The sequence below is a fragment of the Geotrypetes seraphini genome, chromosome 6 (genome assembly GCF_902459505.1).
Source record: "Geotrypetes seraphini chromosome 6, aGeoSer1.1, whole genome shotgun sequence".
Taxonomy (NCBI): Eukaryota; Metazoa; Chordata; class Amphibia; order Gymnophiona; family Dermophiidae; genus Geotrypetes; species Geotrypetes seraphini.
In genome coordinates, this window is record NC_047089.1 from 206,948,122 (window position 1) to 206,975,370 (window position 27,249).

General features: G+C 46.4%; 1 protein-coding gene across 1 annotated transcript in view; it reads left to right on the top strand.

Annotated features, from left to right (window-relative positions):
- ANXA4 (annexin A4) overlaps positions 1 to 27,249 on the top strand; it is a 73,444-nt gene that overhangs the window by 9,998 nt on the left and 36,197 nt on the right. Inside the window, exons 2-5 of the mRNA XM_033948898.1 lie at positions 9,565 to 9,609; positions 17,886 to 17,976; positions 19,522 to 19,616; positions 26,811 to 26,924. Coding sequence (XP_033804789.1) covers positions 9,607 to 9,609; positions 17,886 to 17,976; positions 19,522 to 19,616; positions 26,811 to 26,924 — 303 coding nt within the window. The 5' untranslated portion in view covers positions 9,565 to 9,606. The remainder of the gene's footprint in view (positions 1 to 9,564; positions 9,610 to 17,885; positions 17,977 to 19,521; positions 19,617 to 26,810; positions 26,925 to 27,249) is intronic.

Here is a 27,249-nt window from a genome sequence, read left to right on the forward strand (position 1 = left end):
TCTGAAGTCAGCAATTCTGTCTGAATGTATTTAACCCTTTAATTGGCAGATGGTGAAACAGCTGCTTTGCGTAACTTGATGTAGAATGAGAGCAACAGTGCCAAGTAACAGGCATTTGGGGATGCAGATCTCCCTTAAGAGCCATAGAAGACACATGTTGCTTCTTAGTAACAATGCCAAACAAAGGGTTAAAACAAGTAGATGTTGCCAAAACTAATTGAAAACTGATGGGTTCTGTACCTCGGTAAATGTTTGTCAGCATGAGCCGCTCTCTTCTGATGTCACTTCCTATCATGGGACCATTTCTGTACTTTGCCTTCTACTGCCATATCCAACATTTCACTCTTCCCCTCTTTCCCTTCCACCCCTCCATTATCATATACAGAATTTCTTTCTCTCCCCATGCACCATCTCTCTTTGCCCTCCATCCTATGTTCAACATTTCCCCCTCTCTCTTCTTCATATGTCTCCCGCCCCTCCATCATATGCAGAATTTCTCCCTCACCCCTTTCTACCTCTTTGTTTCATCTCTCCCTTCCTCTCCTCCACCCCATGTCCAACAATTTTTCCTCTTTCCCCCCAGTGTAGCAGCCATCTTTCTTACACCCCCCCATGCAGCAGCTTTTCAACCCCTCCCCCCCCCCAGTGAGGCCTAACATACCTCTGGGTCTCCAAAAGCAGCTTCAGCAGTGGCAGTGGCTGGCTGGCAGAAGCAGCGCTCTGAACAAGCTGCTTTCTGCTCTACTGGGCTTCCCTCTGCTGCATCATCAGAGGCCCAGAAGTATGTCAGGTCTTGCAGGTAGTGGTGGTGGGGGGTGGAGGGGGGCACTGAATCGGTGAGACCAATTGATTCCAATAGATTCGCTGTAATGAGTTGATTTGAATTGACAAATCAGGCAGCGCTACTCCAAATAGGGGTTAACTTCATATAGTTCTACGTACAGGGAATAATTTTTCTATGTATGAAACAGGGCTTTCATTAAATAGTGTGTATATATATATATATATGTGTGTATGTATGTATGTGTGTGCTGTATATCAACAAGGGAGGAACCAAACAGGGGAAAACAAAACCACAAATATAAATGCGCAAAAGATAGAATGAAATTGTCCAAACTAATAAAAGTGTCCGCCAACTCATCTGATAGTGTAAAAACCTTTGTTCATCCAACGACTCAATGACCCGATATGCACATGTTTCGGCCAACTGGCCTGCCTCAGGAGTCTTAAGAGCCTCAAACGCCAATAAAAATTGGCGTGATGTCAACTAACAAAGGTATTGTCAAGCTTCAACAAAGATAAATAAGGAAAAACCAAGCAGAAAATGCTTGTGACGATTTCTGGAAACCAAGGATAATACTGGCGTACTGCACATAGCACCCTAGGCCTTGCATTCATCACTGGGACATAGTCACTGGAGTGGTCTTCTTGCACTGAAACACTGTCACTACTTTTCAGTAGTCCCCAATTTTAATTTTAATCGATAGGAACTGGAAATTGAAATCCAGTTTGTTTTTTAAGCTCCAATGTTTCCCTGTATCTGTGAATCTGTTTTTTTCAATTATCTCATCCATTGACTTAACTATCATGTCTCCTATATTCCTATTGAAACTGGAATGGGACAGACCAAAGGACCCTGAAGCCCAGTATCGTGTTCGCAACAGTGCCCAATCAGGTTACAAGATTCTGACAATATACCAAAAAAGTAAAACAGATTTTATGCTGCTGTCTAGAAAAAAGTAGATTTTCCCAAGTCCATCTTAATAAAGTTTATGGACATTTAGGAAGTTGTCCAACCCTTTTTAAAACCCTGCTAAGCTAACTGGTTTTACCATATTATCTGATAATGAATTCCAGAGCTTAATTACATATTGAGTGAAGAAATATTTTCTCTGATTTTGTTTTAAATTTACTACTTAGTAGCTTCATTGTGGGCCCCCCAGTCCTTTTTATTTTTAGAAATGAGTAAACAAGTGATTCACATGTACCATTTCTACTCCACTCAGTATTTTATAGACTTCTATCGTTTCTCCAAGCTGGACAGCCCTGGCTTCTTTAGCCTTTCCTCTAGTTGTCCCATCCCCTTTATCATTTTCATCATGCTTTTCTGTACTTTTTCTACTTCTGCTATATCTATTTTGAGATGAAGTGATCATAATTGCACACAGGATTTGATATTAGGCCATAACTTGGCTCAATACAAAGGCATTATAATAGTCATAAGTTTTGTTTTCCATTCCTTTCCTAATAATACCAAACATTCTATTTGCTTTCTTAGCTGCCGGTGCACACTGAGCAGAAAGTTTCAACATATTGTCAATGATAATACCTATATCCTTTTTCTGAAACTCCTAATGTGGAACCTTATACCATGTAGCTATAGTTTATTTCCTCTTTCCTACATGCATCACTTTGCACTTTTTCACATTATATGCCATCTGTCATTTGATGCACAGGCTCCCAATCTTGTGAGGTCCTCTTGCAATTTTTCACAATTGTCTTGTGATTAACAACTTTGAATAACTTATCATCTGCAAATTTAGCTCCCCCCACTTTTTTTTTTTTTTTTTTTTACAAAACTGCGCTAGCGTTTTTAGCGCCGGTCATGGCGGTAACAGCCCTGAAGCTCATACAATTCCTATTAGCATCAGAGCGGTTACTGCTATGGCCGGCACTACAAACTGTGCTACAGTTTTGTAAAAAGGGGGGAGCGGTGTTTACCTTGCTTAGTTATTCCCATCTCTTATGCACTTGTAGTACCCATGTCTGTTTTATCATTCCTTCTGTGAGAAATTCCCTAACCCCAATTTGTCCTGTTTCTGTTTTGAAAAGATTCTAAGCTTTTTCAAGCAGAGATTCTCTCTGACATGTTTCAATGTCCACCACTGTGTACATCTGGCAGCGCTATAGAAATAAGCAGTAGTAGTATCTCTTGATCATTTAAAAATGTTAAAAAGCAGTGGTCCCTGCATAGACTCTTGAAAAGTACCACTCTTTCAACTGAGTTAAACAGATATTTAGGAAACATCTATTAGGATAAATATTTATTCTTTTTCTGTTGTGTTATGCAATAATTTACTTTTTTTAAGGACAAAAGAATTGCAGCTGCTGGGTCAGAACAGCGGTCCATTGTGCCCAGCAGTCCGCTCATGCGGTGGCCCCTAGGTCAATGATTGCTGTTAGATGTGGTGCTGTGCACGAAGGATGTTTGAATTTTTCCTCTGAAGCAGCCAAAAGAGTCGACGAAACAGTCTCTCTTGTTGAGAGCTATGAGACGGTGATCAAGTTGTGGACATAGTGGAGAGGAAAGTCCCATTTCTGAGAAGTCCAGATACATGCACCTGACTGGCAGTTTTCATTTTTATGTTTAAATAATGTTTATTGAGCAACAGAAAGCAACACATCAATGCATGAACCAGCAATACAAAGAAAGCACATCACAACCAGGAAAGAGCAAGCTTAAACTTTTTGCAATATCAACCTCTAACCCCAAACCCTACCCACCCCATCCGCCCCCCTTATCCCAAGACAAGAAAACAAAGAAGAAAGTAAAAAACAAAAAACGAGAGAAGAAAATATGAGAGGAAAAGGCAAGAACATGAATTACAGCCTGTGACAGGTACAGCAGCTCAGAAGTTCATAAGTCTACTCCTTGCCACAGGAGAAAAGGAATTCCAGAAGGGTCCCCAGATACTCAGGAACTGCCGGCCTGCTGCAGATTCCAGAATTCGGAGCTGAGTACGCTCCATTTTCAGCAGTGTTCATGTGTTGTCTCCATAGGTGAAGAGCAGGTGCCTGCTGCTCCAGCCAAAGCAACAAAATAGTCTTTTTTTCCTTGAAGCATCGCCCGTTGAAGAAAAGCAGGGTAGCCTTTCGAAGTGGAAGATTGCAGAGAGAAAACATCAAAAAGGACATTTGCCTCCAACTTCACTCTGCATTTCCAGAGAGAGGAGAGAGCTCGCAATAACAGATCCCAAAAATGTTGCACTGGAGTACATTAAAATATAGCAAAAATGACTCGGATATGTGAAAACCACTGATAATCAACAATACACTTTCACAAAAATGGAAAATCAAAAAAGGGTATTGTGTTAATATTGGAACATAAGCATATAAACCAGTCTTAATGGAGGAAAAAAAGCCTCAGACAGGTGCCCGCCCACCTCCACAATGGTAGAATAACGGTGTTTGAGTGGTCACTTCACTGGCTAAAAACCTCCTAGTAAAAATGGTTCAATGTGCTAATCTCCAATTGCTTTGAAAATTATGTGTAAGATAGAAGAGAACAACTTATCTTTCTTTCTTCAAGATCGGTACACCAACGGTGGCCAGCGTTTCACTATAAAGCTGCCTCAGGGTGTAGCAAAACCGATCACACTTTAAATCGGACACTGACAGCGTCTCAAAGATCCAAAGATGGCAGTATGAATGCCCCCTGAGATTGGGGGTTCAAACCTTGTGCTGTTCCTTGTGACCCTGGACAAGTCACTCAATCCTCCATTGCCCCAGGTACATTAGATTGAGAGCCCACCAGGACAGATAGGGAAAATGCTTGAGTACCCGATTGTAAACCACCTTGATAGGCGGTTTATAAATACCTTAAATACTAAAACTGTGATGGGAGAAGTAGGAGACAAACCAGGAGAAGACAGATTTGCGGAATCCAAGCGAGGACAGCATATCGAGGAGTACCGTATTTTCGCGGATATAACGCGCACCATTGTAAAACGCGCACAGGGGTATAGCGCGCAGAAATCACGATGATATGTACAAAAACTTTTCTATACCGCGCTCAGGCATATAACGCGCATGCTGCCCGACTCTCCTCTGGCCACCCCGACTCTCCTTTCGCTCTCCCCGACTCTCCTCTGGCCACCCCGACTCTCCTTTCGCCCTCCCCGACTCTCATCTGGTTGCCCCGACTCACCCTGACTTTCGGTGCACTGCCCCGACTCTCCTCTGGTTGCCCCGACTCACCGTTCACCCGCCCTGACTTTCGGTGCACTGCCCCGCCTCTCCGTGCCTGTCCCCCTTGAAGTCCTGTCCCCCCTTGAAGGTCTGCCTGTCCCCCCTTGAAGGTCTGCCTGTCCCCCCTTGAAGTCCTGTCCCCCTTGAAGGTCTGCCTGTCCCCCCTTGAAGTCCTGTCCCCATCCTGAAAGCCTGATGCCCCCCCTCGACGTCCGATTCTTCTCCCCCCTCGGCAGGACCACTCGCACCCCCACCCCGAAGGACCGCCGACTCCCCGACAATATTGGGCCAGGAGGGAGCCCAAATCCTCCTGGCCACGGCGACCCCCTAACCCCACCCCGCACTACATTACGGGCAGGAGGGATCCCAGGCCCTCCTGCCCTCGACGCAAACCCCCCTCCCCCCCAGCCGACCCGCGACCCCCCTGGCCGACCCCCACGACCCCCCCACCCCCCTTCCCCGTACCTTTGGAAGTTGGCCGGACAGACGGGAGCCAAACCCGCCTGTCCGGCAGGCAGCCAACGAAGGAATGAGGCCGGATTGGCCCATCAGTCCTAAAGCTCCGCCTACTGGTGGGGCCTAAGGCGCGTGGGCCAATCAGAATAGGCCCTGGAGCCTTAGGTCCCACCTGGGGGCGCGGCCTGAGACACATGGTCGGGTTTGGCCCATGTGCCTCAGGCTGCGCCCCCAGGTGGGACCTAAGGCTCCAGGGCCTATTCTGATTGGCCCACGCGCCTTAGGCCCCACCAGTAGGCGGAGCTTTAGGACGGATGGGCCAATCCGGCCTCATTCCTTCGTTGGCTGCCTGCCGGACAGGCGGGTTTGGCTCCCGTCTGTCCGGCCAACTTCCAAAGGTACGGGGAAGGGGGGTGGGGGGGTCGTGGGGGTCGGCCAGGGGGGTCGCGGGTCGGCTGGGGGGGCGGTCGGAGGTTCTTGGGGGGGGCGGTCGTTGGAGGGAGGGGGGTTTGCGTCGAGGGCAGGAGGGCCTGGGATCCCTCCTGCCCGTAATGTAGTGCGGGGTGGGGTTAGGGGGTCGCCGTGGCCAGGAGGGTTTGGGCTCCCTCCTGGCCCGATATTGTTGGGGAGTCGGCGGTCCTTCGGGGTGAGGGTGCGAGTGGTCCTGCCGGGGGGGGGATGTATCGGACGTCGGGGAGTCGGCCGGGCAAGAGGGCTTGGGCTCCCTCTTGCTCCGATCGTGGATGCGGGTGTGGGTGGGAGCGCGTGCGAGCGGTCGTTCGGGGTGGGGGTGCGAGCGGTCCTGCTGGGGGGGTGAATCGGGCGTCGGGCGGGGTGGGAACTATGTTTAAAAACTTTTGTATACCGCGCTCAGGCATATAACGCGCGAGGGGTATGCGCGGTACGTAAAATCACGTATAACGCGCGCGTTATATCCGCGAAAATACGGTAAGCTGTGATTAACAGTTTCAAAGGCAGCAGGCAGGTCAAGAAGGATGAGTATTGAGTAAAGGCCCTTGGATATGGCCATGAACGGGTCACTGCAGACTTTGGTGAGGGTGGACTCTGGAGCATTGGGGGCGAAAGCCTGATGTAGAAGATCAAGAATCTGTTGAGATGAAAGGAAGTCAAGGCAGCAACAGAACAGCACGCTCGAGTAGCTTGGATTCGAGCGGAAGAAGGGAGACAGGGCGATAGTTGGATGGGCAGTTGGGGATACAGTTTTTTTGAGAAGCGCCTTAAACCACCACATGTTTGAAGGCATCGGGGACTGTTGCAGTGGAAATGGATAGGTTGTGAATATGGCAGATGGGAGGGAACAGTTGAATAAGAATAAGTTGAATGAACAATTTGAATAAGATATGAGGAACTGGTCTAAATTACAGGGTGTGCGATGAGTTAGTCCAGGTGCAGAGTAGGGGGAGAGTCAGATTACCATGTGTTATAGGCCTTTGGAAAAGTATTTTGACTGCTTACACTGCTGCTCCTTTAAGTACCTTTGTTGCCTTGAAAAGGGATATATCATGAAAACTTACCTTACTGACAATATTTTGGCATTAATGTGGTCTGGAGGTAATACAAGAGGCAGAGCTATGTATTGCAAAGCAAAATCTGAAAGAGACCAGTAAGAAATAGTGGCACATTCTATGAACGCAAGTATCTCTTTCTGATAGGCTGTTGCTTCCTTGTAACCCCCCCCCAAAAAAAACACCCCACCTTGCCTTTGTTTTCAAAATAATATTCTACAGGACACATGATACAACTTGTACTAGCTGGAAAAATACTTGCTTCTCTCTCCAGCCAGTTTTAGTTTCCTAGTGGATTTTAAAGACTAAGTTATTGGATGAAATCTTTCCTTTCCTTCTGCTACACCCTAGAGAGAGTGTGGGGATAATTGCCTTTCCCCTGAGTGTGAGGTTTAATGAGCTTCCTGCTGTCCTGCTTTGGTCATCTTTAGCACCCACATGAACAGATTCCAAATACTGTACTAGTCCAGGATGGATGAATAAGGTGGTGAGGAGTGACCTAGAGGTATTGCTGCTTCCTCAGCACCATGAGGAGGTGGGATCATTTCCCAGCACTGCTCCTTGTGACCCTAGACAAGTCACTTAATCCTCCATTGCCGGTGGTGGTGGTGGGGGGGTGTCACGTGATGGTACAAGCCTGAACGGATGCTTGTTGGCTGAGCTCCGTTCCCTGACCTCCTTCAATCAATTTTTTCAGCTGTAATGTTATAAGTTTGAAAACCTTTAGACGCCACTTTGTGAATACAACACACCATGGTTTGCATTCTGGACTCTTGACTGGCTTTGCGGGGTTTATTTGTGACCGGCATGCTGATTAGACTGGCCCGCACTGGCAAAGACAAGAATGCGTCTCCTATTGCTAAAATGGCAGCTTCCACATCGGACACCCCACCAGATCTGTATAAAACAGATCTTGTGCAGGTTTCTAGGTGCAACGTATCCCAACTCCTTGACGACAAGCTAGCAAAACTTCATGCTGCCAAGGAAAATATCAAGTAGGGCATGGCTGGCCACGTGGTGAGAATACAACAGGCTGAGAAGCGCATATTGGCACAGGAAGACCGCATTCATGAGATGGTGGGGAAGTTAGAACGGCTCGAGGCACATGTGCAGGGCGGATGATATTCTCCTTCATTTGCATAGAGTGGATCCACCTTGAGCAGAACAAGAAAAACCGAGGGTAGTTCTGCTGTTACAGAAAAAGCTACATTTCTTTTATGGACTATAACCTCATGAACTGAATAGTATCCTGCCCTGTTCTGCACCGTTCTTGTTCCCATGGATAACTGCGGGAAACCATCCCCTGTCATTCTTTAGTGTCTATCTCAATCTCAGTTCTTCTAAACCAGCATTCTTCAAAGCAAGGCTTGAGGGTCAGTGGTTGTGTCCATTCATACTCTGATTCTCCCCCTCTTCTTAAAAATGTCATGGAGATGGTTATCTGCATACACGGGAATGGTGATGAATATTGTCACCGTGTCATTCTGTACTGCAAAACCACTTAAAAATGCCTATTAACCTATTTTTCCAGATTCAGAATTGACTAAAACTTGTGTTCTTTTCCGCTCTGGGTATTGGCAGAGCAGAGGTAGTTTGGTTTTGGCATATAGAGTACTTCCCAAGAACAGGAAGGCAAGCCATGGTATGACAGTGTTGCTTCATCATGGAACTAGTGTTTGGCAGCAGCACAGAACCACTTCATCCCCCCCTCCCCCTGCCAAAGTCTGAAACTTCAGTGAGTGGGCACTCAAGCTGCCAGAACATTAACCCCTCCCCTGCCTGAGCAAGAGCATTTTGTTCAGTAAAATCATTGCAGATAAAAATTAAAACAAAAAATTCTACTCTAATTTGGATTGTAGGATCCTAAAAGGCATTATTGAGGAAAATGTAAACTTAAATGTAGAGCTATGGAGTTGTACTCTGAAGCAATTTTAGGTGACGTCAAGAGTTAATAAAAATGTACCAACTCTAACTTCAGAATAAAAATTTGTTAAATTTTATGATTTTATACTTGTATTTATCTAATGTCAGCCAGACTCCACAGCCCTGCTTGAATTGGGGGGGGGAGAGTGTTCATACCCCAAAACCTCCCTAGAAAAGTTAATTCAAATTGCTTTAATTAATGGGGAGATACAGAATGTATTGAATTAAGCTGTAAAAAGAATCTTTCTCTTTTTTCTCCCTCTTTCTTTCTTTCTTTCAAGGTCTTTATTCATTACCCCTTCTGTAGTAGTTAAATAATATTTAAACTTCTGTAAACAGTAAAACAAACGCCAAATTCTAGTACCTGGCATTCGCAGTCACTGCTAGAGGGTGGTGGGGAGGAGGGGCGGTCACTGTTCAGAGGCAGGTATCCCCCCACCCTGGCTGCCTCTGACTTGAACAGTGTTCTTGTTGCCCTGGGACAATGGCATCTTGATTATAAATGTGCTCTTGAGTCTCAGCAAGATGCAAAGCAAAAGCAGTGTCCGCTGAATCTTTCAGTGAGTCTCGAACAAAAGAATGACATCAGGATTTTTCAGGTTTGAGGTGTAAATGCCATGTGGTTTAGTGTCCTATTAATTACTTTTCTTAATGATATTTTATTGCACTTTTTTTTTTTTTTTTTTTGCAGTTCAGAAGCCAGAAGCTTATTATTAACTGGATACTAGTGGCAATGGTGAGTGAGTGCTTGTTTCTCCTGGTACAGGGTGGATCAAGGATGAGGAAGGAGGGCATAGGTACAGAAGGGAGGGTATTTGCTTAGCTACCCAAAGCACTGATGCTCCCTTGTATTTGAGCTTATCACTGCCAGATGGATGGTTAGATATTAATCCTTGCTAAATGTTTCTATAGCAAAGAATGGATTGGGTATCTCCAGGTCATGTTATAAAGATGATCTTACAAGTAGGACATCTGTTTATTGCCTTTTATCCTAACAGTGGATAGCATCAGAGGACTTCCAAAATTAAGAGATTTGTAATGCTAACAGACATAAAGGAAACAAAAATGCTTGTGTGTGTCTATATACGAGTATAATCTCCAGTAATAAACGGAATATGCTCCCCCCCCCCCTTTGATTTGAGAATTGCTGCTATTGGTCCAAAGTCAACTCAAGTGATGTGGAAGCAAATTTATACAACTAAAAGTATCTTAAACATCTTAATGATTTTGACGTTTAGGGGTCCTTTTGCCAACCTGTAGTTAAAAAAACTTGACCTTAACGTGTCCTTACAAAGGTCATTCCTGCACGCTGTGAACGGTTATAACCACAGGGGTAAAATGCTAAGGCCCTCTTTTTTTTTTTAAAATTAAGTTGCGGTAAAAGCTTCTGACCCAACACAGCAGTTTCCAAAGCAAAATTTGCTAACATCAGAGATTGTGCTTTTTATTTATTATTTACACAGCTCCACACAGGCCCATGGCGCTAAATGCTCCGATGCTCATAGAATTCTAGTGAGCATTTAGCGCTGCGGTAGAAACCTCTACCGCAGCTTAGTAAAAGAGGGCCTAAATTTTTCTAATTCCATTATTAATAGCCATGTGCTACTTTTCGTATTAGCATGTGGCCATTAGCACATGAGCTCCTACTGCCATCCATTATGTTAACAGATTAGTGCAGAACATGCCCACTTTCTGGCCCCAGCCACACCCCCAGTGCTAAAACTATTTTTAGTGTGTGGGTAGTGTGCGCACATGCAAATTTTACCCCAGGATGCGCAATAAGCCCTCTTCTTTAGCACTCTCCAGACCAGTAGAGGTTAACTTTACGAATGGGTATATATCTAATCATGACCAGCAGGTGGAGACTGAAAACAAAACTTTGGGACAGTATATCCTAGCCCCTCCTCTCTATTTCCCTCAGTCTTCTTTCAGTCTCCAGCAGGTGTTGAGTGATCTGTACCCATCTCCCTTGGTAGGGCTGTTGGAATTTGTTTAGGGGGTTTATTGTCCCTGTTTTTAGCCGGACTCTGTTTGGGGGTTCGTCCGACCTCGGGGGTGTCAAACCCGGCGGGTCACGAGCGGGGTCCCTCCCCCCACTTCCTCCACCTCCCCACATTTTTTTAGAGGAGCCTCAGCAGTAAGCCTTGCCCCCTAAATCAAGCAAGGCATATTGCTTTGAGAGCCTGTGGAGTCTGTTCTGTAAAAAAAAAAAAAAAAAATCCTGAGGTAGTGCTGGTCTGGAGGGTTGTATCCCTTTAAGAAAACTGTATTTTACTGTATTTTTTCAACTAACCGGCACTTTTTTGCAGCTAGGTCGCGTATGGAGCAATGAGCACTTCTAAAGGGAAAAAGTGCTCATTGTGCTCCAGACGCGAGGCACTCGCGGCCGGCCTGTGCAAGCGGTGTTCAGGCCGGTGCGGTGGAGGAGCTCCGTCGGCAGCGGCTGCAGGCGCCCAGAGCTCCCCGCCGATGGTGCCTCGCGAGTCGGCAGGGAACGGTGGGGAAGCCCGGTCTTCTCCGTCCGCCCACGGAGGGATTCCCCAAACCGCCGACGGTCGGGTTTTAGAGGATTCCCTCTCAGCTGATTTTTTGACAGCTGATGCCGGCTTGCCTGCTTTAGCGGCTGAGACTATTCAGGTTTCTCAGCCGCTTCAGGCTATGGAGGGAGCTTTTTTGGCGGGAAAACCGCCATCTTCTCTGTCTGGCCCCTCCATTTTGTCTTCCACCTCAGGTGACCTTCCCCCTGTTTTGACTATGCAGGGGCAAGGTTCTGCTGGGTCCCCTGCTGTGGCAGGGAGTCCCTTGGGACCCTCGGGGGGTTTTTCTCCTGAATTTTTCTTTTCTTTATGCAGAGCCTATTTTCAGGCGGCTGGGGGTCCCGGTTGCGCCCAGGGGGTTTCGGGGGGTGGGTTTTCCTCCGCGCTCCCTGCGGCTTTGCCTCTTTCGTCTGGCGTGACGTCCCCTCCGCCGCCTCCCTTGTCCAAGCGTCCGCGGGTGTCGTGGGATGAGAATTTGTGGTCGGAGGAACGGGTCGGTCTGGAGGAGGACCTGGACCCTTCTGAGGAGTTCCAGGACTCTCTGGAGGGGACGGAAGCTGGCGGCGGGTTGTCGGATTTCCCGTTCTCCAGTGACGAGGCGTCCGTGGTGCGCCTTTTTCAGAAAGATGAGCTGCCTGACCTTATTCAACAGGTTTCTTCGGTTTTGCGTTTTGAGGACACGCCGCCGGAGACTCCGCGTGTGGGGGACCCCCTGTTACGGGGGATCCGTTCCGTTTCCCGCTCTTTTCCTATGCATCAGAATATTCGGGATATTATTCTGGAGCAGTGGAAAACGCCGGAGACGCCGTTTCGGCTGGCGCGCAGCATGGCTCGCCTGTATCCCATTCCTGAAGGGGATCGGGCTACGTTAGCTTCGCCAGTCGTGGATGCGGTGGTCTCGGCAATTTCCATGCGGCATACCGTGCCTGTTGAGGGCGGTTCTGCCTTGCGGGACCCTGAGGAGCGCAAATTGGAGAGCATCCTTAAGCAAAATTTTCAGGTCTCTGCCTTTGGGGTCCAGGCGGCTATTTGTGGGGGACTGGTCGCTCGCGCCGTGTTTCGGTGGGCGGAGCGGGTCTTGGATCGAGAGTCTGACGACTGGTCTCTGGTGGATCAGGAGGTTGCGAAGATTGAGATGGCGGCCTCATTCCTCTCAGATGCTCTATATGACTTGGTGCGGATCTCGGCTAAGTCTATGGCTTTTGGCGTGGCCGCAAGGCGTGTGTTGTGGCTGCGCGCTTGGGCGGCGGATGCTGCGTCCAAAGCTAAGCTTACTAAATTTCCCTTTCGGGGGTCGTTTTTGTTTGGAGAGGACTTGGATAAGTTGATTCAGACTCTGTCGGACTCGAAAGTTCCCCGTCTGCCGGAGGACCGTGCCCGCCCGGCGTCTCGGGGGGGTGCGGCCCGGGGGCGTTTGCGGGATTTTCGCAAGTATCGCCCTGGGCGTGGGGCTGCTTCTTTCCAGTCTCCGGGATTTTCCCGGGGTCGGTTCTTCCAGCGCATGCAGCCCTTTCGGGGGGCCCGTCGGGGGGCAGGGAATCCCTCTGCCGGTTCCCCCGCTTCCCGTCCTGCACAATGATGCCTTGCCGGCGCCCCCTTTGGTTCCGGTGGGGGCCCGGCTGCGCGAATTTTTCCCCAAATGGGCCGAGATCACGTCCGATCAGTGGGTCCTGGAGGTGGTGCGGGACGGTTATGCCCTGGAGTTCGCCCGCTCTCTGCCGGATTTTTTCCTCGCTTCTCCGTGTCAGACTCCGGGGAAGACGCATGCTTTTCGCCAGACCCTTCAGCGCTTGCTAGATCTCAGGGCAGTTGTTCCGGTGCCCCCTCCGGAGTGGGGCACGGGCAGGTACTCCATTTACTTTGTGGTGCCCAAGAAGGAGGGGACCTTTCGGCCCATCCTCGATTTAAAAGGGGTCAACAGGGCTCTCAAGATTCCCTCTTTCCGTATGGAAACTCTGCGGTCGGTCATTCTGGCGGTTCAGCCGGGGGAGTTTCTCACTTCTCTCGATCTGACGGAGGCCTACTTGCATGTTCCCATTCGGGCCTCTCATCAGCGTTTCCTGCGCTTTGCGATCTTGGGTCGGCACTTTCAGTTCTGTGCGCTTCCCTTTGGGCTGGCCACGGCTCCTCGGACGTTCACCAAGGTGATGGTGGTCGTCGCGGCAGCCTTGCGGTCGTAGGGCATCCTGGTACACCCCTACCTGGACGACTGGTTAATTCGGGCAAAGTCGTGGCAGGAAAGCTCCCGGGTTACTGCTCGGGTGGTGGAGTTTCTCCGGTCGCTGGGCTGGGTGGTCAACCTTTCCAAGAGTCGGTTGGTCCCGGCTCAGCGTCTGGAGTACCTAGGGGTGCTGTTCGACACCTCCTTGGGGAAGGTCTTCCTCCCAGAGGGCCGGGTGAGCAAATTGCAATCTCAGATTCGCCTGCTTTTGGCGTCCCGGTGTCCTCGGGCGCGAGATTTCCTCCAGGTCTTGGGGTCGATGGCGGCGTCCCTGGACGTGGTGAGGTGGGCGCGGGCCCACATGCGTCCTCTCCAGTATGCTCTGCTCCGGAGGTGGTCTCCCCAGAGGCACGGGATGGATGTTCCGGTTCCCCTGCGAGGCTTGGCGCGCTGCAGTCTGCGTTGGTGGCTCCAGACCCCTCACCTAGTTCAGGGGGTGGGTCTGGATCTCCCGCAGTGGACGGTGCTCCTGACGGATGCGAGTCTCCTGGGTTGGGGGGCTCAGTGTTTGGGTCACTCAGCTCAGGGCACCTGGTCCGCGGAGGAGGCCGCCTGGTCGATCAACGTGTTGGAGACCAGAGCGGTCCGTCTGGCGCTGTTGGCTTTCCACTCCCTGTTGCTGGGCAAGTCGGTCAGAGTGCTGTCGGACAATGCCACGGCGGTGGCTTATGTCAATCGTCAGGGGGGCACCAAGAGCACTCAGGTGGCGCAGGAGGCGGCTCTGCTCATGGTTTGGGCGGAATCCCATCTGCTGGACCTCTCGGCCTCTCATATAGCCGGAGTAGAAAATGTTCAGGCAGACTTCCTCAGTCGTCACTTCCTAGATCCAGGAGAGTGGTGTCTCGGCGCCGAGGCGTTTCAGTTGATAGTGCAGGCTTGGGGGCAGCCCCTGATGGACCTGATGGCCACGGGTGGCAACGCCAAAGTGCCCCGCTTCTTCAGTCGTCGCAGGGACGGATGGCCGAGGGTCTGGATGCTCTGGTCCAGCAGTGGCCAACGGAGGGGCTGTTGTATGTGTTCCCTCCTTGGCCGCTGGTGGGCAGAGTGCTTCTTCGCATTGTTCACCATCCGGGTTTGGTGGTGCTGGTGGCGCCGGATTGGCCTCGCCGTCCGTGGTATGCGGATCTGGTGAGGCACCTGGTAGCGGATCCTCTTCCTCTGCCTCTCTCGGACGACCTTCTGATGCAGGGTCCCATTCCCATGTTCGACCCGTCTCCCTTCTGTCTTACGGCGTGGCTCTTGAAAGGGGTCGCCTTAGCAAGAAGGGATATTCAGACAAGGTGATCTCTACACTGTTGGGGTCCCGGAGGCTTTCTACCTCTCGGGCTTATGTGCGGGTTTGGCGTCTCTTTGAGGAATGGTGTCGGGCGCGGGGAGTGACCTCTTTTCGCGCTTCTCTGCCTAACATTCTGGAGTTCTTGCAGGATGGCCTGGATAGAGGCCTGGCTTGGTCTTCTCTCCGGGTTCATCTTGCGGCCCTGTCGGCTTTTCGAGGGTTGGTGTCAGGTCAGCGTTTATCGGCTCTTCCTGATGTGATTCGGTTTTTGCGGGCGGCCAAGTTGCTTAGGCCTCCCCTACGGCCCTCGGTTCCCTCTTGGGATCTTAATCTGGTTCTCTCTGTTTAGGTGCGTCCGCCTTTCGAGCCCTTGGACGACTGTTCTTTGAAGGACCTTACTTTGAAGGCGGTCTTTTTGGTGGCCATTACTTCTGCTAGGCGTGTTTCTGAGCTGCAGGCTTTCTCTTGTAGGGCTCCCTTCTTGGAGTTTTCTAGGGAGCGGGTCGTCTTGCGGCCTGTTCCTTCCTTTCTGCCGAAGGTTGTTTCTCCTTTTCATGTCAATCAATCGGTGGTTCTCCCGGTCTTGGGTGGTCGGGAGGGCTCTTCTGAGCAACGGCAGCTGCGCAAGTTGGATGTCGGTCGGGTCCTTCGCTCTTATGTGCAGCAGACCCAGGAATTCCGGAAGTCCGATCATCTCTTTGTCCTCCTGGCGGGTCCTCGTCGGGGAGCTGGCGCTTCTAAGTCTACTATTGCGCGCTGGATCAAGGAGACGATTGCTTCCGCTTATCTTCTGAAACAGCAGCCTGTTCCGGAGTTTCTCAAGGCTCATTCCACTCGGGGTCAGGCGGCTTCTTGGGCTGAGTCGTCGCTCGTGCCTCCAGTGGATATTTGTAAGGCTGCGGTTTGGTCCTCCTTGCATTCCTTTGTTCGTCATTATCGGGTTGATGTGCAGGCGCGTCGGGACGCGGTGTTCGGTGAGCGTGTACTGGTATCGGCCCTTCGGGGGTCCCGCCCGTGAGAGGGACTGCTTTGGTACGTCCCATTCGTAAAGTTAACCTCTACTGGTCTGGAGAGTGCTAAAGAAGGAGAAATTAGGTTCTTACCTGCTAATTTACTTTCTTTTAGCTTCTCCAGACCAGTAGAGGTCCCCACCCTGTCTGTTGTTGTTGTTGTTGGGGCTGTTGCGCGGGCAGTTTTTGGTTTTTGCTGCGGGTTCTAGTATTTTTCTAGGGCCGGGGAGAATTGAAGAACAGCGGCTGTGGCTCGGCTGGCTTAGCTGGCGAGCTGTGGGGACATTCTTCCTTCGGGAATTTCTCCTCTGCATTTTCCAACAGCATTTTGGGTATGTTATTTGTTACTCCTTTCGGAGTATTGTTTTTTCTCTCTGTTGTTTTCCAGTTCTTGGTTCTGCTTGGCTATTCGGCAGACTGAGGGAAATAGAGAGGAGGGGCTAGGATATACTGTCCCAAAGTTTTGTTTTCAGTCTCCACCTGCTGGTCATGATTAGATATATACCCATTCGTAAAGTTAACCTCTACTGGTCTGGAGAAGCTAAAAGAAAGTAAATTAGCAGGTAAGAACCTAATTTCTCCTTTTGCTGCACTAGGAATAGTACCGTACTTACTGCAACATAGTAAAAGGACACATTATCAGTTGTGGTAGCATTATTTGACCAGGAATATCTCTCACCTTTCTTCCATAACTAGACTTGTATATATCTAAAGTCAGTTGGCTTGAGAAGCCCATATCTATCTCATCCTGTCAATTTATTGGGAAAAACCAAGTCTTGAGGGTTGGGTGGTTGTTTGCTTATTTAAAAAAAAACCAAAAAAAAACAACCCAATTTCCAGTCTGTTACATTTGAAAACTTTCTTACCCATACCATTTGTAGTTCTAAGTAGGAAGAAAACATCCCATAATAGTAATTTTAAAAGAAAAAATGCATATAGAACAAACACAGTGAAAACATAACAAAATCCAGCAGTAACCAGTCTCGGACTAATGGCCCTAACAGCAACAAACCTTCCCAGTTATAATTGACTTACAGAATGTAAAACAGGTCATTTATTCAGGAAAGATAGCTGTACAATCAGTGCTTGATGTTTTTCAGGTCATCATGTTATGCAAGTTTCAAGTTTATTTTTGACTTATTGAATCGCTTAATTTAATTTGCTAAGCGATTTACAGATAAAAAATAGATACATCAGATTAATTATAAAAGGATACATAAATTTAACACATTATCATACAAAATAATAAATAAAGTCATACAAACTAACAGACACATGGGGAAAGAAAGCAGTAAATCAAATATAGTAAAACTAACCAGCATCAAAAGAGCTCAGTTTGCATACTAAAAGCTCGGTTGAACTGTATCCCAATAAAGATGCTGATAGCTGTTTATAAACCTCGTAAGAACAGTATGATATTGTAAAACTTAATGGAATCAACTTTACAAACAATGGACTCTTTTTTTTTTTTTAAAGTCGTATTTAAAGCACAACATTAAAAAAAAGTTTTGAATGTGGAAGCCTGACTTTGGCAAAGGTCTATAAGAAGGGTTCAGCAATAAAGACCAAGCCTAAGTTTGGGTAATGGGACTTTGAGTAAATTGAAGCACAATTTCTTTTCTGGTTACATGAGGTTTTCTTCTTTATTCTTGAGTTTTGGCTACTTGTAGGCATCCTGTTGCAGGTGCCTTCTTTGGGGTAGGGGTGGGAGGATCAAGTAACCAGCTGGCCTAAAGAGAGGTGGTTTTCAGACAACCATCCGATCACTTCCTTGTTTAATTTCTTGCATGCCACAGTCTCATTGTATTCTCTTTTCTTGCTTTGCTTCTGTCATATTGTTCATTTTGTGAAGGGGGTAGAGGTGGGGTTTGATTCTTTACTTCATCTAGGGACCTAAGTGATGCAGCAGTGAGGTAGAATTTGTCAGTGATGTCTGTGGTAATTAGATCTTCTGCTATTGGTGTCTAGGCTGGCATTAAAGGTGGCACCATCAAGCCTTATTCTGGCTTCAATGCCACTGAAGATGCACAAAAACTGAGGAAGGCTATGAAGGGTCTTGGTAAGTATAGGACCAACAGCATAAGGAGACCTACTCACGTTTAAATATTTCCCGAGCCATTGCATTGGTTTTGAAACAGGGTTTAAACTCTGGAAATATTGGTGATATGGAAATCATATTATTAGAATAATGGTTTCTGTGCTCAAATGGTACTGTTCCACAGGGTGTGTGGCCAGAAGTCCATTTATTCCTCCCCCCCAGCAGCTGTGGCTGCCCATTGCAATAAAATATTACCTTTCTGGCGGGGTTTGTCACCCTCACCAGCTGAAGATGTCTCTTGCCTGAGCTGTGTCTGTGGCAGCACTTAATTCAGCAGGCACATGGTCAGCTGTTAATGCCAAGACTCCAGCACATACTTACCTGAACTGAGCATACATGAAAGTCTGCATTATGCAGCCGAAGTTTGCCTGCTGAAATAAGTGCTGTTACAGGTGCAATTCGGACAGGAGACAACTTTGGCTGGCAGGGCTCAGCATCCATACCAGCCATGAAAGCAGAGGGGCCTAGGCTCTCAAGCCCCCCCTACCCCCGTGTGAAGGCAAAGTCATGGAATCCTATGTGTATTTGCCATAGGTTTAATGTCAAAAGCTGCTGTTAGTTCCCTGTGTGGATTTTAGTCTCAACCCCTTATATTTAATTTTCAACATCCACTATCTTTCAGGGGGCAAATTAACTCTGAACATTTGATGGGATAGAGGCAAAAACCTTTGAAAAGACTTGGAAAATGGGGCAGACTGGACTGGAAGTTCCAGGGAAATACACTCCTCATCCAAAATGACCCAGTGCTTTTTCACTGAAGAAGCAGTTCAACTTCTAGCACAGAAAGACTGATACACTGCACTGTAGCAGTTAAGGACTTGCTCCTTTAACTGCCTTTGCCTCTTCTCTACACTTTTAGTCACAGACACACACAGAGGGACTGGGAAAAAAAAATCCATGAAGCATGAACTTTATTTTCTCTAGGCTAGCTACACCACTCTTCATGACAAACGCAACAGAATGGTTTACTATTCAATAAAAATAAAAGAAAGGAAGAGACCACCATTTGAAGATAGGACAGTTGTAATAATCAAAAAAGGGGCCATGCACAAATTCAGCCAGACAATAAGTAGGTAGAGGGTATTCCTCTGGCAGAGGCACGTCAAACTAATCCTTCACCGAAAGCTTCCCTAAACAAGTAGATCCTGAGTTATTTATTTATTTAAAAAATTTATATACCGCATACAACTATGCGGTTTCCATATCGCACACATAAAATCTTGTTTCCCTACGATTATCACATATAACATAGACATGTCTAAACAACATTAATCGTCCCTGTTATAAACGGGGATAGAGTGCAAATTCAATCAATTCAGAAATACAAGCAAGCTTTAAATCATACATTGCTGATTTAAACTTGGCAAAAGACTGTGTTTTAGGTGGAAAAAAGCCCTTCTTACATTGTGAGCCCACTAGGGACAGAAAGTACCTGCATATGTGTACAGCATTGTATACGTCTAGCTGTAGAAATGGGTGACCTGTCAAATCTCTGCTGTTCTTCAGGTACAGATGAAGATGCGATCATCGATGTCCTAGTCAACAGGAGTATATCACAGCGCCAGGAAATCAACATTGCTTACAAAACTTCAATCGGCAGGGTAGGTTCATGCCAGAGTTTGGTATAACTGAAATCTTCAATGATGTGATGCAGAACCAAGCTGAGATTGAAAGCAAAAAGTGTTTGGGGTTTTTTTTTTTAACCTGTTTTTCTTGGTGAAACCTTCAGTGATTAAGCCAAACTAGAGCAGTGCTACTCCTGCTGGTTTGGATAGGGGCTGCTGCTTAAAGTGTCCCTCCCTAATTTTTAAATTGGAGCTTTTCAGAATTGTGTGTTTGTTTTTTTGGGTTTTTTTGTGCCACAATTCAACCATTTTCCATTCAAAGGATTAAATCCTGGCTACTGGTCTTACTGTTGAAATATAGAAAATCACCACCCAAAAAACATGTGAAACTCCAAAGAAATAAAAATAGATAATGAGCTCCAATATTATAAGTGCATTGAACAAATAGGGACTAGCAAAGATCTTGGGTGGAGGAAAAGGGCTCAGTGAAACAGAACGGCGAAGCCAAATAGCATTCATGTACTGTTCACAAATTTTGAGCCATCATTGGTCAGAAAATCCTCCCCCATTTTTTAAAATTGAAAACACCCTTTGTACTAAATTTATTTTATGTATGTACTTTTTTTTTTTCTTTCGTCAATGTTCTTTCTTTTATCAATGTTCAATCTTAGGCCTAGATTCACTAACCTGCCCGATCCGAGGCAGTCTGGCTGATTCACAAATGGGGGCAATGCAAATGAGATACGCCTCCCACCAACCGCACGGATCACTGGAGAGCGATCCTTGAGCATCTTCTTTACCTGTAGATGGTCTGCTCATGCTCGCAGCGAAGGAAGAGCTGGAAACCTTTGCGAATCCATGGTTTTAACTCGTGGGTTGAAAGCAGGGCTGCACCATGGGTCAAAATCACGGAGTCGGGGCAGAGAGCAGGAGAAGCAAAATCGTGGCAGAGAGCAGGGTTTTTGCACAAGCGACTGGTCCGTGCATGTGCAAGACCGGAGGGTTAGGACTTCGATGGGAAGATAGGACTTCAATGAGAAACCAAGGGGGCAAGGGAGCCCCTTCTGGTGATTCAGACAGGTCGTTACCTGTTTGGGCCGCCGTGGGAGTGGACTGCTGGGCAGGATGGACCTATGGTCTGACCCGGCGGAGGCACTGCTTATGTTCTTATGTCCTCAGCAGTCGCTTTTTTATTTTTGATCGGGTAGCCCAGTTGGTGTTCCTGAAATTTTGTGAATCGCTGCCTTCCTACTTTTGGATGCCCTTCCCCCTCATTTGTAAGTGCGGATCGAAATTGGATCGGGAGAAAGGTTAGTGAATTGGGTTAGGGTCGTAAAGGGGTTGCTAAGTGGTCAGGACTTGATCGATGGGCTTAGTGAATAGAGTTATTCCCATATAAAAAAGAAGAGAAAAAAAAACCCATCATGGGACAACTAATTATGTCCACCCAAATACTATGGTGAAAATTCTATAAACGACGTCCCAATTGTAGGCAGCCTACTGCTGCATAACCAGCCAATCAGGACACATGTTTAAAAAAAAAACAACAAAAAACCAGCCTGAGGTAAGCCACCTACATTATAGGCGCCTGCAGGAGCCTAAGGAGGCGTGTAAGCCTGCCTAAGCTCACCTAAGGTTAGACATGGCTTCACCTGGAAGTGGCCTTAGGTGCTTCCCTATGCCTGCAGTAGGTGCCTGAAATGTAGGCCAGCATGGGGGGTGGCCTAAGGGATCTGTCCAATCGGAATCTTAGGCCACTCCCAGTGCATCCCAGAATTCTCTGCAAGAGGGCCTAAGATTCCGGATGGCCCAGGTGCCTAAGGCTCCTCCTAAGTGAAGGGCCTTAAGTACCTGGGCCAATCAGGGTCTAAGGCCCCTCCCAGGTGCATCTCATGATGCACTGGGAAGGGACAGGCCTGCCATTCGAGAGAAGGCGGGCCAGCCTCTGGCTGGTCATAAACATAAGGTAGGTGGTCTGACCCAGCAGCGGCAATTCTTATTTTCCCTATCTGTCCTGGTGGAATTTTTTTTTCAGAAACCATTTTTATCCATACTTGTGTTCATGATTTTCACACGCCCAACACTCATCCCTGAGGAAGTCATATGCTCCTTTAATTACCCTGCCATTCACAATTATAGGAAACGGGCTAGAATGCAGAGTTTTTGATTAATTGAATTGCATGCATTTATCTTTAGCTTTTATCTGGTCTGACATTTTTTTTCATGTGACATTGTCTGCAGCTGATCCAAATCTCTCTTCCCGAACAGCCATGTGCCAGTTATTAAATGATTCACCCACTTATCTTAGAATTTGCCCTCTGGTCTTTGTTCTCCTGCTCTTATAATTTAAAAGATATAATAAGATAGCAGTAGTTTCCAGCCAAATTTTATCTAGCAAATTTCTGTAGTTTTTTTGGCTCAGATATAGCGAAAGTAATCTGATTATTTAACCTGGATAGTGATTCAGTGTGACTAAGTCAAAATGGAGGCATTAGCACATTGATAATTGGAAACCCAACACAAAGGATCCCATGTTGAGGGGCCAAATGCAGAAAACTACTATAAGTACAAGCAGCACTCGGTGTACCAGGATGCGGCGCAGGAGATCAGACACTGTCATTTTGAAAGATGTGGCCCCAAGATAGGAGTGAATAGGCACTTTTCCTGCCTCAAAAGGTACAGAGCTTTTGCGATTTGGGGGGCTTGAGGAAGGGGTCAGGGATGGTGGCTGCCACTAGACATAAGGGATTTTTTTTAATGCAATTGAAGATGGACAAGGGGTGGGAGAAGGTGTGGGTACCAATAAGTCATTAGGGAATTTTTTTTGTAAATATTTTGGGTAGGGGTGTCAGGTAAGGGGTGGCATTAGGTTTTATCACCCTACTACTACTACTACTATTTAAAACTTTTATAGCGCTGAAGGACATGATATAGAGAGTTGGGGATGCAGAACCCAAGGTGAGAAGAGTTAGGAGTTGATAACACTCTCAAAGAGGCGATTTTTTTAAAATTTGGACTTGAATACTGCCAGAGACGGAACTCTACCTGTCAGCTCATGAGCCAATTGCTTTTCCAAGCACTGACGAATGGTGGCATGTTGCAATGAGCGTGCACACTGCTTACAATGTACTGCAGTCTTTCTTTGCTAGCTTCTCGGTAGAAGCTACACACTGAGCCCACTCTACCATGTTTTCAGCATTAGCCCCTGAGAGAACTCTGCTCTAGTTTAGGGCTGCCAAGGCTCATATACTCTTATTTCAACTGCATCCTGGACCCATTTCCCTCCTACCTATTTGAGAAAATCCCTGCATAGGCCATCACATCTCTTACCAAACTCATAAATTCTGCCCTATTATCAGGCCTATTCTCCACTGAAATGGGACACATCGCATTGACCCCTTTACTGAAAAAAGCTGACCTAGACCCCTCCATACCATCCAACTACCGTCCAATAGCAAATATCCCTCTCCTCACCAAACTGCTCGAGTCTATCATATCTACCCAGCTCTCTTCCTACTTAGAAAGATTCTCCATCCTCTTACCTTACCAATATGGCTTCAGACCCAACTTCTGCACTGAATCCCTATTGGCCTCTCTAATCTCTAAGGTTCAGCAACTGCATTCTCGTAACAAGTTTGCTGTCCTTCTATAATTCGACCTCTCCGCAGCTTTTGACGTTGTCCACCACGACATTCTAATTTTCCAACTCTCCGAGATAGGCATTATTAATCCATAGTTCTTGATTGGTTTTCCAAATTCTTGCGCTCCCGCTCTTACATGGTTAACATGAGCGGCACCTCATCCTCCCCCTGGACCCCGACTTGTGGTGTCCCACAAGGCTCACCCCTCTCCCCAATCCTCTTTAACATTTACATGTCCTCCCTGAAACTACTCCAACTATCCCCCCTTGAAACTCTTTACACTTACGCTGATGACATCCTCGTCCTCCTTGAGACCGACTCGAACCTCACTAACCTCTCCACGAACATATCCTCATGCATAAAGAACCTCCAATCCTGGGCATTCACAATGCATATGAAACTAAACGAGTCCAAAACAAAACTCCTTTGGCTCGGCCCAAAATTAGACCATCTACCTTCCTCCATCCCATTGTCCTCCGGCCCCCCATTACAGCTCGAGTTCTCAAGCAAAGTTCTGGGTGTCACCTTAGACTCTTCTCTATCCTTCAATGAACATCTCCAATCCCTGGTGAAGAAATGCTTCTTCAGCCTTCACATGCTAAGGAAAGTCAGACCCTATTTTCACCAAAAACACTTCGCAGTCCTAGTACAATCCATCATCCTCTCCAGATTGGATTATTGCAATTCTATCTACCTCAGCCTAACCAAGAAAAGCCTCCACAGACTTCAGCGGATTCAGAACGCCGCAGCTAAGCTTGTTTTCGCGAAAAGCAAATTTGATCACGTCTCACCACTCCTGTCTAAGCTCCATTGGCTCCCAGTAATCCCCAGGATCCACTTCAAATGTGCGTGTCTGGCCTACAAGATCCTACATGGCATCCTTCCTGCCATTATCCCTCTATCCTGGAACTCCCCAACCCCTACTTCCTCCAGATCCTCCCAAATTTTTAAACTATCCTTCCCTTCCATAAAAGGTATTTCCCATGCAGGCAAACTTGGGTCATCCCTCCCCTTTAGAATCACTGAGATCTGGAATAACCTCACCTCCCCACTCCGAACCTCAAGCTCCCTCCAACTCTTCCGCAAACACCTAAAAACCTGGCTATTCTCAAAACTGTAACACTTCCCCCCTCTTAGGCCTCTCACCTTCCCCCTTTACACCTAACTCTGTAGTTCCTCTCTCATCCTTCTTCCTGTAAACCGTGCCGAGCTCCGCATTCGTGGAGATGGTGCGGTATATAAACCCAAGGTTTAGTTTAGTTTAGTTTAGTTTATTTCACCTGGATCATCAGCATTGCTAGGGACTCGAAAACATCTCGTAGTGTTGCAGGATCTGTGGTGAGCCTTGCAGGCATTAAATTCAGGCATCCTTCTGCTACCCTGTTATATCTGCTGGGCCCTAATTTATTTATTTTAAAAATTTCTATTCCGCTTAACCTACATGCAAAGTAAAAAGACAGAACCATAAACTCATTAACAGCCTAATCATTTGTACAATTTCAACATCAGAGGGCTGCCAGTTTAGAAAAATGCCTCAAAGTGAGTTTTCAAAGATTTTTTAAAAACACTTCAGATCCCGACACAGCCTCAGTGACCCATTCATTCGCCCCGGTATTCACAACTATGCTTTCTGCTTGGTTTCCTTGTCATTGTTGTTGTAGCACTGCATTGTAGTCAACTTTTGACTACAACTCCTCTCACTTTGGGTTCTGCATCCCCAACCCTATATGTCATGTCTGTCTGTCCAAGTTTGATTGTAAGCTCTTCCGAACAGGGACCGTCTAAATGTCAGAATGTACAGTGCTGTGTATGCCTTTCAACACTATATAAGTGATTAGTAGTAGTTGTATGAAAGATGTGCACAGCTAGATGGTGATCAAAGCCAAAACATGGCCGCAGAGCTCTGATATCTGACAGATCTTAATGCTCTCTTTTTTGGAATCTTAATGCTCTTTTTTTTTTGGAATCTTAATGCTCTTTTTTTTTTTTTTTTGGAATATATTTTATTTTTATTTCTCTCTATACACTTATTTTTATCTCTATTTTTATTTACTTTAATTCTATCTTTAACTTATTTATTCATTACTCATTAGAATATTCATTTCTATTTCTATCTCTACCTCTGTTTTTATATTTTTATTTTTACTTTTCATAAATTGTTTCTTCAGGTACTTTAGTTAGATTGTGAGCCTTTGGGACAGTTAGGGAATTTCCAAGTACCTATCTTATTTATTTTTATTTATTGTATCTTAATGCATCATTTTTGTACACCGCTTAGAAACCTCACGGTTATTAGTGGTATATAAGAATTAAATTAAAATTAAAAGGGGGGGGGAACAGTGCAGTCAGTTCATTGGGGTGGTAAAGTAGTCAGGTGGTTAGAGCAAATAAAGGTATGAACCAGGGAGAACAGAGTTCAAATCCTATTACCCAAGGCCACAAAGGAAAGTTAAGTCATTTAACTCTCCCCCACAGGTACAGACGTAAGATTGTAAGGGCTAGATTCACTAAGCCCACCGACCACTTAGAGACCCCCCCTTTGCGACCTGATTTCCCGCCAACCCGATTCGCTAACCTCTGTCCCGATCATCCTCCTATCCATGCATGCAAATGAGGGGGAACGGCATTCAAATGTAGGCAGGTAGCAATTCACTAAAAAAAAAACCAAAAAAAAAAAACCACCCACCACCGACTGGACTGGCCGATCAGCAAACAAGCAACTGCTGGGGACCAGTTGTTCAGTGGTTTCCAACTGCATATCCTGCTCTCTGCCCCAAATCTCCTGCTCTCTGCCTCGAAGCCGCGATTCTCCTGCGCCCTGCTCTGCCCCGAATCTCCTGCCCGATTCTCCCAGACTCTCTTGCCCTTCCCCGCTGTTCAAGCCCGCAGTTTTAAAGCGGGTTAAAACTATGGGCTTACGAAAAAAATTTTTAAAAGTAAAATTTAGCATGGTTTGCGCATGCGGTTGGGATCGCTATAGAGCGATCTGGGCAGGCGGTTGGGGGCATGATTCCGATCGCTCTCATTTGCATGAGGTTGATTCGTGAATCAGCCCCCCAGACATGGATCGGATCCCTCACGGATTGGATCCCTCATGGATCGGATCCGATCCATGCCCTTAGTGAATCTAGGCCTATGTTTTTTGGGGACCTGAGTTCCTGTATATAATGCACCTTGACCTACCACTGGAAAGCTAAACGCTTAAAAAAAAAAAGGACTTTATAACTGGAACCAAAGTTTTTCATCTCATATCGCAGTCATTCTTGGCTTGGAATAAGTGACTTCGTCTTCTTGTGCTCAAGGAATCTTATTGTGACTGTAGTTTGCATATGTTTACATTATACTGATATCACTGTATAGTTTCTTTAAATATGCTATTATATTTAATATATTAATAATAATATGCTATTAATAATTAATAATTAAATATGCTATTATATTTAATATATTAATAATATTTAAATATGCTAATATATTAATATATATTATATTAAATATGCAAATTATATTATATAATATGCTATTATAAATATGATATTATATTATATTTAAATATGCTATTATATTTAAATATGCTATTATATTTCAGGACTTGAACAAAGATCTGAAGTCTGAACTGAGTGGAAACTTTGAGGATGTGATTATAGGACTAATGATGTCATCCACGATGTATGATGTTCGGGAGCTGAAAAAAGCCATGAAGGTTTGTTGTCACTCTTCTGAGTGTGGTCATCCCCATTGCTATTTCTGGTGCCTCTCAGAAATCTATTCTCCTGAGGAAGGGGTGATCTTGAGAGCTCTTGTACAGGCTCATTGCAAACATCAGACCCTCATAAGTTTATTGCAGGCTTCATAATATGTGTTTCTAAGAAAGGAGTGAAATTATCCTAATTTAAATGTGCACTGTTAAATCAGGGAAAAGAATAGTGATGGCATGAGTAATTTCTGCTGGAGTGAGTCTTGTGGACGTTTGTCAAAGGGTCTCATTGAGTGATCTGTTTTCTGGGTCTTTGTCTTCCCTGTTAAGA